The sequence below is a fragment of the Takifugu flavidus genome, unplaced genomic scaffold, assembly GCF_003711565.1.
Source record: "Takifugu flavidus isolate HTHZ2018 unplaced genomic scaffold, ASM371156v2 ctg299, whole genome shotgun sequence".
NCBI lineage: Eukaryota > Metazoa > Chordata > Actinopteri > Tetraodontiformes > Tetraodontidae > Takifugu > Takifugu flavidus.
Genome location: NW_026621938.1, coordinates 26,679 through 36,741, shown reverse-complemented (window position 1 = coordinate 36,741; position 10,063 = coordinate 26,679). Strand labels below are relative to the sequence as shown.

Genomic DNA, 10,063 nt, shown 5'->3' with positions numbered 1-10,063 from the left:
GGGAATGTGTTATCAGCGACAGTTCTGACCGGGTATCTAAATAAAGTCCGTTTTTAACAGCGTTGCTTCAATAAGGAATGTCGCTATTGGCTGTGCAACGGCGCTGCAAATCGCCGGTGACGTCACCGCCAATTAGCATATTCCTATTTGTATGTACTTTATTGAGAGGAATTAAGTCTTGTTTTACTATTGAACTAGGTCAACTTACTGACTTAGACCCTTTGCATAATCCACAGAAATCAGGTTTGTCCTGTTGATTCAAATGTTGGATATCGAATTTCATATAAAAACTGCTCCCTGGAGCGGAATGTTACATTTAGTTCAATATTTTACCTTGTTTTTTCTAAATCTTTGCATGGTTGGTGACCAGATGAAGTTACTAATGTATTGAATGAATGGATTTACTACAATAGAAAAGTACTTGGTATATAGTTATATACTGTAGTAGTACAACGGCAAACACGTCTCGTGAATTGATCATTGGAAGAGGAATGCGTGAGGTTAGAAACAATTGTCCTTTGTTGTTGACATCTGACCTTGGATCTCTTATTTTGTTGCATTGTTGCTGACTGGCTGGAATTAAAAGCAGTGAATAAATGTTGTTTACAACAATATAATAGTATTATGTAGATAGTTGTAAAGTAGTATACCAGTAAAATAGTATGTTGCTGTGAAAAAAACCTCCTTTGACCTTTGATCATTGAGAGCGCAAACGTGCAAAGCTTTTTTTTTTAATGCTTTTATAGACCTTGTTTTTGTCTAAAGACAAATTCATTTATTCCAAAATCTCCTTGTCTGCGAATCTTTTGTTAAAATCATAGTATTTTGTATTTCCTTTTATATTTGCTGACTGGTTGAAGTTGATCGCTAGTGATATGGGGCACAGTTGTAATTCAACGTAATAGCCTTAGATAATTTGTTAGCTACTAGTAATACGAGTACCGTGGTTTGTTGAATCAATGCACATTTAGTCGTTGATGATTCAAAGTACAAATGTGCAGTTAAGACGGTTCTGGAACTTACAATTGTTTGTAATTGTAAGTTTCCTCAACCGTCTTTGTACTACAGGCTGTATCTACAAAAAGATACACTTTTTTCTTGTGACACAAACTTGTTCAGCAGCTGACTAACAGCGATGTTGGGAGGAGCCAACATCGTTCTGCCCACCAATCACAAAGCTCGGATGAGCACCGTTTACTGCAGCGAGCAATTAAACAACGGCTGAACAATCGAGCTGGTGTTCGTTACGGAGGCTTCAGTGACCAATGTTTTATGCGCCAAAACGACTGTTTTAATTAGTTTTTTTGTTCGTGGCGTTGATACAGATAGATTTACCGTTTACATTGTCAGACTGTGCATTAACAAATGATCAGCAGGGATTTTTGATTTAACGGGAATTTCCAAATCCCGCAGAGCTTTTAAATGCGGTCTTATTTCAAATGTTTGGAACTTCGTCTGACAGCAGATGGCAGCCTGCATCCATTTCTGAGCGTGACGGCAACTGAAAGCAGGACGGACCGATGAAATGTAATTCCAACACGTCAGCTGTAATCAAAGCTTCGAAAAAAATTCTTTATATATCAGACTCTAGAGTTGTGTTCTTGCCGACTATGAGTGAACTATTGAAAAATATCTAGTTTTTGTTAAGACATTTTTTTCACTAAAGAGCTGATTGCCAAAACAGTCCTATAAATACAGAAATTTAGAATTGTAGCTGAAAAATATGAATACCACGGACATTAAATCAATATAAAGGTTTTTATAGTGTAGGTCTTAGCCTTCGTCTAAAGGGGCGCTGCAGCCCGGGAATATCCTATACAAATACTTGGTTGAGTTCAAAGGTTTTGATCTTAAGTGATTTGTATTACCGGTACTTAACTAAGCATAAAAACTTTTAAAATAGCTGAAAATTTAATAACTCTGTCCAGGATTTATATAGTATTCAAAACGTTAATGAAATCAGAAACTAAATATGAGTTGTGTCAGTTATATGAATGGACGTAAGATGATTCATTTGACTATAAAATTCTTTTGTCTCTTTTACATGGACAGATGGGGTTAGAATTATGATGCACTTCAGGCAGAGCCATTACCAGACAGATATCAGTTGGCCGGTGATGCCATAGCAACAGTCATGCATCTCCCACTAAAGCACCATAAAGCTCCATTCATATTGATATATATTGTTTTAATACATTATACTTTTCGCAAATGGAAATCTTGGATTAATTAACCCTTGTCTCTAACCTTTAATTCTTTTTTTAGCAAAACAAACTGATTCAGTTAATTATTTATTCTAGATGACATTCATTTTTAGGAAATAAAACAAAAAAATGAGGATTTAATTAATAAATAAGCTCTAATGATGGCCAAAGGCATCTTTAGTTGTTATTTTCCCTATAATTGGAATAAAGTCAAAGTATTTTTAAGGAAAATTTGGTGAGGTCCACCAAACCCCAAACAGTGATGAACAAACATACAAACAACATAACAGTTGAATTAGAAAAATTGTGACCTATATGGGCATGGACTCTAACTTCCCTCCACTTTTGTGAACAACCATTCATTTGAGAGGTCTGCAGGTGTCATTCTCGTAAAAATGACACAAATAAACATCATTAAGGGAATAATGTCTCAAAATGTCTAAACTTAGGAATTACATTTGTTTCATCTAAATTTCTGCTGCTCCTGTATTTTGTTCATGTTAATGACATTAATGCTGTGGAGTCATTAAATCTCCATGTTTGTGTCTCTGACAGCAGGTCAGAATATAAACTCATTAATGAGAAATAACTAATGAAAGAAAGTAGAAAATTAAAGCAACAGAGGTCAGAAAATTAGCTTCATAAAAGGTTTCATTCAACTCTCAGTGGAAAAGTGTGACTCCTCCTCATGTGTGACTGTGTTTCACTAGAACAGGTGAGTTTCTGTCTTCTGCAGAACATTTGCATGTTTTTCTGCATGGTTGCTCCTCAGAGTTTAAAGTTCTGATGTCACAGAGAGTCTGAACTCTTTTCACGCTCTCACACTGAAAACTTCAGCATCACCATGTTGTCAATAATTCTGACTGTCATCTTTCTGAGTCAGGGTGAGACTTTTCAACATTGTTTGATTTCATCCTCTTCTTCTTTCCAAGGAGGCTGAAATCATTTCATTTTTACATCATAACTGCTCCTCCAGGCTCTTTTCAACTGCTCTTTTTAACATTTGTTGTCATTTCAGAATCTTCTGGCAACAAATTTCTGACTCAGGCTGATAAATTCAAGTCTGTTAGTGTTGGAGGGTCTGTGACCATCAGCGCCACAGGAAGCTCAGATATTGGCAGCGATCTCAGCTGGTACCTTCAGAAACCTGGACAGGCTCCTAAACTTCTGATATATTCTGTATCAAGTCGCTTCACAGGAACGCCGTCTCGATTCAGTGGCAGCAGATCTGGTTCTCAGTACACTCTAACCATCACTGGTGTTCAGGCTGAAGATGAAGCAGATTATTACTGTCTGGGTCTACATAGCGACGGAACATTCACACAGTGATTTAGAGCCGTACAAAAACCTCCCTCAGTGTGACTGAAGTGAATACAGCAGCTGCAGCTGCAGACGATGAAGAGTCACCAGCAGAACTGGTTCAGTCAACACCAGAGTCACCAAGTACAAACCAGAGTCATTTAAACACAAGTCAAGTCAGTTTAATACTTAAACCGTTAATGTAGGATAATATATTACAGTTTATAACAGACACAAGATTATTAGTAATAATTAACCATTAAATCAGTAATTACATTTACTCAAGTGCTGCTTCTATGTGCAGATTTGATGAACTTTGCTTCATTTATTTTGAATATTTATGATACTGTTATTTAACAAATAATGCAGAGAACATCTAATCAGCATCAACTCAAACTCGTTCCATTTTAAATCCGTATCACTCTGGTTTTAGGCCACATCACAGTTTTCTCACCACCACCAGTTTAATCATCATCAATTTATAACTATCCTGGATGAGAGAAGTTATTTTACCTCCATATTCATGAACCTCTCTCAGGCTTTTGACTCAGTAGATCACTCATTCATCCTTGAAATGTTCAACAACACTGGTTTTGGTTTTTGTCCTCTTCATAATTTGTAAAAATATTATATTTTCAATTCATACTGCTCATCTCATTTATACGCACATGATACAGTCTCATACTGTATCACAAGCTCCTCTGAAATAACCATAAAATCCTCCTCAAACAGCATTTATGCATCTTAAAAACTGCCCCAAACTTGCAATTATTATTATTCCCTTGGTGGAGATTCAGATTGCAAGAATTAAACAACCTGTCCAGTGTCAAAACCTACGGTGGCTGTCAGCGGACAAAACTGATTTACTTTTTCCAGTCACGTCCAGCCAGGGCACCTGCAGGTCCCATCAGGAGGGATCTTCATCAACATTTAGGAAAAACAGTTTTACTGCTAAGTGACCTAGAATGCTGTGGTGTTCATACACTATAGAAGCATGTTTTATATGTTTTATTTGATTTCTGATGATGTATAATAGAAAATAGACACTGGGCCTTTGTTGAACAGTCTAGTTTTTAAAAGGTTTCTGTTTCTCACTGTTTTTGTTGCATTATTTGCAAAATGTATTAGATATTTTTCTCTCTCACATTTTGTCGTTTTTCCTTTAATTTGCATTTTTACAGTGAGAATCGTCTGATTTTTGTCTGTGGAGAAACTGGAGGCATTTCCCTGTTGCGTTTGTATCTTCTGACTGGTGTTTTTCCAGCTGGTTTTGGACTGTGCTGCGGTCCAGTATTGAGCAGTGGAAACGGCCACATCGGTGTCTTGGTCCCTCAACCAAATGTCCTGTTTCCTGACCTGAGTCACACCTCTGCCCTCTGCCCTTGAGCACGCCACACCTGAAGCCACACCTCTGCCACCACGATGTTTCCTTCCCAGATGGAACACAGTCTTTCACTGCTGCTGTGTTTGATGCCATCAGAACAGGGACACGGTGCCAGATGGTCTGCTGAATGTGTTCAGGCCCTAAACACGCGTATAAGCCTGAATAATGTAAATTATTCTGATTAAACCTGGATCTGAAGAGCTTTTGTCGAGATCACTGAATTACTGGGGAGTCTGGGGAGCTTCTGGGACAGTTTAAGTCATTCACAGAAACAATAACACCAAACTGCTGAAGAATCCACCTCCCATGTAAAGATAAACAGGCAGTGCAGTCTCAGTCTGGGAACACAAGAGGGAAGCATCTTTACGTGGTAGAAGCACCTCAAACCTCAGGCAGCCACATCAGTTCACAAGGAGACTGGAAATACAGGGGAAACATTCAGGAAATGAGAGAGCAGGCAGATGTTCTGCAGAAGAATGCAGTGCAGACGTGAGGTTCTGGAGGAGCAGATCTATTAAGAGAAGAGAATCTGATTTTCATGGACCAAGAAAACCACAATACTAATTACTAATAATGACACATTTCTTTTTTATTATTAATACAGATGTAGATGTTCTTATACAGTTTGTGAGGTAAATAATTAAAGATTCTGATGTCATTTACAAGATTTCTGTCAGACATTTAACTGTTAAGGTTTTATATTCATCAGATGAAAATATATTTAAGAATTTAATGGTATAATTTAATTGAAAATGGAGAAAAAAGTAAGAAAAATTAATAAAATGTACAGTGTCTCCTCATGCGTGTCTGTGTTTCACTAGAACAGGTGAGTTTCTGTCTTCTGCAGAACATTTGCATGTTTTTCTGCATGGTTGCTCCTCAGAGTTTAAAGTTCTGATGTCACAGAGAGTCTGAACTCTTTTCACGCTCTCACACTGAAAACTTCAGCATCACCATGTTGTCAATAATTCTGACTGTCATCTTTCTGAGTCAGGGTGAGACTTTTCAACATTGTTTGATTTCATCCTCTTCTTCTTTCCAAGGAGGCTGAAATCATTTCATTTTTACATCATAACTGCTCCTCCAGGCTCTTTTCAGCTGCTCTTTTTAACATTTGTTGTCATTTCAGAATCTTCTGGCAACAATTTCTGACTCAGGCTGATAAATTCAAGTCTGTTAGTGTTGGAGGGTCTGTGACCATCAGCGCCACAGGAAGCTCAATATTGGCAGCTATCTCAGCTGGTACCTTCAGAAACCTGGACAGGCTCCTAAACTTCTGATATATTAATCAAGTCTCTACACAGGAACGCCGTCTCGATTCAGTGGCAGCAGATCTGGTTCTCAGTACACTCTAACCATCACTGGTGTTCAGGCTGAAGATGAAGCAGATTATTACTGTCTGGCTGCACACAGTGATTTAGAGCCGTACAAAACCCCCTCAGTGTGACTGAAGTGAAAACAGCAGCTGCAGCTGCAGACGATGAAGAGTCACCAGCAGAACTGGTTCAGTCAACACCAGAGTCACCAAGTACAAACCAGATTCATTTAAACACAAGTCAAATCAGTTTAAAAGCTTTAAAATAACCATGAAAAATACAGAAATACTCAGTTTAACCATTAATAGAGGAATGATATATTACAAGTTACAACTGACCATTTTAAAATTTATAACTGACATGAAATCATTAGTAATAATTAACCATTAAATCAGTAATTACATTTACGTAAGTGCTGCTTCTATGTGCAAATTTGATGAACTTTTCTTCATTTATTTTGATTATTTATGATACTGTAATAAAACAAATAATGCAGAGATCATAAAGGAATAAACTCCTATCAGCCCTGAAACACGTTCATGTTCATATTCATGAATATAAATCAATCTACAATGAGCTGTAACCATCTCTTCTAATATGATTTATTATATTTTGACACTGTGATATTACTCCTCTTCTTCAACTATGATTGTTTAAGTTTTTCCAAATTTTCTGTTGAAAACAGACAAAAACAAATGTGGAGTAAAGATGGTTGATGACCAGATTGTGATGCTTTATTTGAAAATAGTATCAGTGAAGATAAACAACCAAGCAGAAATGTCTTCATCACTTCAAGCTTTAATAGCAACATCATCATCATCATCATCATCACCAACAGGAGCAACATGACAATGATTTAGCGCTCTCACATCTAGCTGCTGAGCTACACACGTGATTGTGTCAGACGTGACAGCCGTGTTGTTCTCTGACACACAAACTACAAACATTTAAAGTCATCTTGCTCAGAGCAGCAGCCGTGTTCCTCCTGCTCTCCCCACACACACAGCTCCTGTGCTGGGCTTCATCCAGCCCCTCTAGCCTTTACACTGGCTCCTGAGGATGGACGGGCTCTGAACGTCGCCATGATGGTTGACCTTGCAGGAGTAATTCTCTCCTTTCATCCAGCTCTCCTTGCTCAGGTTAGGGTGCTGACGCTGCTGTAGCTTCCGCTCTTCTCCTCCTCTGAGGTGGTCAGGACGCCCTCTGTCACCTCCGTACCGTCCACCTCCCAGCTCACCTGGGCTCCCTGAGGAGAGTACTTGGTCAGCAGGCAGGCCAGCGTGGCCGAGCCCCCAGGGAGCTGCTCAGAGGAGGGGGAGAGCAGAGACGGAGGGTCTGGTCATGGTGCCGGCTGGAGGGGAGAGCAGAGACACGCACGTCAACTCTGACTGCATCTGACATATTTACAGCTACACTTCAATCATACGTCCTTAATCAGTGTTTGCTCTGTTTAATATTGAGTTAAAGCAGTAAATAATTCACGTCTTTAGTGACTGGCTTGAAATAAATGTGTGTTCAGTTACAGACTTTGACATCTGTCTGTTTCACTTCCCTTTCTCAGCTTTAAACGAACAAACGATCGACTCAAACTAAAATCTCTGCACATTTTACATTTATTGAATTACATCGTATTCAGATTTTATCATTAAAGATAATAAAATCAGTGAAACTGTGAAATATTTTACACGTTAAAATCATGAAAGTAGATCTTGGACACGCTTTCTCAACATTAACAACTAATAAAGTTTATGATTGTAAATAAAAGAAGAAATTCTCCAAGAATCAACATTAACAGTCTCTTGTTAATTTTACTGAAATATAAACAGACTTTTCAAATGCGCTGATTCAGGTTTTACAACACAAACTTACAATCCTACAAACAAAAAATCTATAAAAATGTGATGACTTTAAAATAATGTTCTTTGTCTTTGGTAAAATTAAAAACTGTTGACATGTTTTGAACAGTAAAGATAAATTTACTTACAGAATATGATGAGTTTGGTTCCTCCACCAACGTCAACCACAGTGATACAAACTCATCAAGTGGTCGTACAAAAACCTCCTGCACTGTCAACAAGCAGCTACCCACTGAAAATTCACATCTTTTTCTCTCAAAAATGGATTATTACCAGCTGATTTAATGCACCAACATTTTCAATAGATTTAAACTGAAATTTCTCTTTGAATTTGAACAATTTGATCACTTTTACACATCAGTCTCTTTACAGGATCAAAACTGATGTGGATCAGTTACAATATTCTCATTCTACATTTTAATTTATGGTTTAAAAAAATGCAATTTCAAGTTATTTAAAATGAATAACATTTTACAATGTCAGCAACCAAGTTTCCAAGAAATTGCTTTTTTTAAAGCTAAAACTGCTGAATCCAGTTTAAAAATGCAAACATTCTCACATCAGCATCTGTTGTTGATGCTCAGCTGTATTTGTCAAATCTTTTCTTCAGTTCCATGAAGAAGAAGTTGCTTTTAATCCAAGCTGTGTTTGTGTTGATTTTGTCTGCTCGTGCCTTCAGTGTGTTGAGAGCAGAGACATCATTTCCATAGAGAGGAGGCTTTGCATCATCAGCTGATCTGAGAAGGTTTATAGTGGTGTTAGTTCAACACTGCAGGACTCAGATCTGTCAGTCAACACAGCAGAAAGCACAAGCAGCATGACTCTCATCACCATCCTCATCTGGACCTGACCTGCTGCTCTTTTACAGGTTTGTTCCCTCACAACCTCAAAGACTGTGTCCTTGTGTCTTTTCTCTCCTCTCTTTCTGCTGATAAATGATGTGTTTTTGTCTGCAGGATGCAGCGGTCAGGTGACTGTGACTCAGCCTGCAGTGATCACATCTACTCCAGGATCCACTGTCGCTCTCACCTGTAAAACAAACCCTGCTGTGACAGCGGCTGTTATAATGGACAATCAAATAGTGATTGTATGTTCTGGTATCAACAGAAACCTGGACAGCCTCCACAGCTGCTAGTAAGACATGTCAGAATAAATCATTCAGGAACAGCAGCTCGGTTTAGTGGCAGTGGCAGCAGCACCGACTTCACTTTGACCATCAGTGGAGTTCAGACTCAAGATGAAGCAGTTTATTACTGTCTGGTTATCACAGTGGCCCAGTGTTCACACAGTGATTTAGAGTGGAACAAAAACCTCCCTCAGTCAGAGAGCAGAGACACTGAGATGTTCCAGCAGCTGCTGAAGAGGAAGAGACTCTGACACAGACCAGTGAACACACAACTGACAGAAACATCACTGACAACTACTTTAATCACACAAACTGGCTCAAACACTGATCAGATTAACAACTAAAGCTTGACACATTTATTTTCAACATGTAGCTCTTTTGATGATATGCCGTTAACCTCATAAAATCATCATTTACTTTAATAATTATGGATAATTCAATGAAAAGTCTGTTAGATGCAAATGCATGGAGAGAGCTGTGTGACTGAATGCCTCATGTGCTGTTTAATAAACTGGATCCTCTCCAGTTTGCCTACAGGGCACAAGGAGGTGTAGACGATGCAAGTCTGACTCTTAAACAGTTGTAAAACTGGTAAACTGGTTTTAAACAGAGGGCGCTCACAGGGTTGTTTTAGCCTCCAATTTGTTCCTGCCTATAGCAATGACATCACCTACAGGAGGGAGCTAATGAGTCTTTTTAAATATGCTGATGACACAGCCCTGGTGGCCCACCTGGACCGTCCACTGGTTGTGTTGCATAAAATATTGTTCAGGTCAAACACACAATCTGATTTTGTGGACATATGCAACTCCAGAATATCTGTAGTGCAGAGTTTGCCTGAAAGATTCAACTTTCTTCTCCACCTTTCCTGACTTATT

The 10,063-nt window shown here is 38.4% G+C and overlaps 1 long non-coding RNA gene and 2 gene segments (V, D, J or C); 2 read left to right on the top strand and 1 right to left on the bottom strand.

The window, feature by feature from the left end:
• Positions 1–2,907: 2,907 nt before the first annotated feature.
• Positions 2,908–3,845, top strand: LOC130520182 (Ig kappa chain V region 3547-like). The segment is given in 2 exon segments: positions 2,908–3,088; positions 3,223–3,845. Coding segments are annotated over 2 exon segments (351 nt in total).
• Positions 3,846–6,981: 3,136 nt separating this feature from the next.
• LOC130520183 (Ig lambda-2 chain C region-like) lies at positions 6,982–8,236 on the bottom strand (the record flags this gene model as incomplete). The annotated part of the segment is given in 2 exon segments: positions 6,982–7,554; positions 8,188–8,236. Coding segments are annotated over 2 exon segments (366 nt in total), but the record flags the coding sequence as incomplete, so codon positions are not given.
• A 486-nt stretch (positions 8,237–8,722) lies between these two features.
• Positions 8,723–9,229, top strand: LOC130520185 (uncharacterized). Its single transcript, XR_008948695.1, has 2 exons — positions 8,723–8,927; positions 9,016–9,229. It is a non-coding gene; the product is annotated as an uncharacterized LOC130520185 (long non-coding RNA).
• The last annotated feature ends 834 nt before the right edge of the window (positions 9,230–10,063 follow it).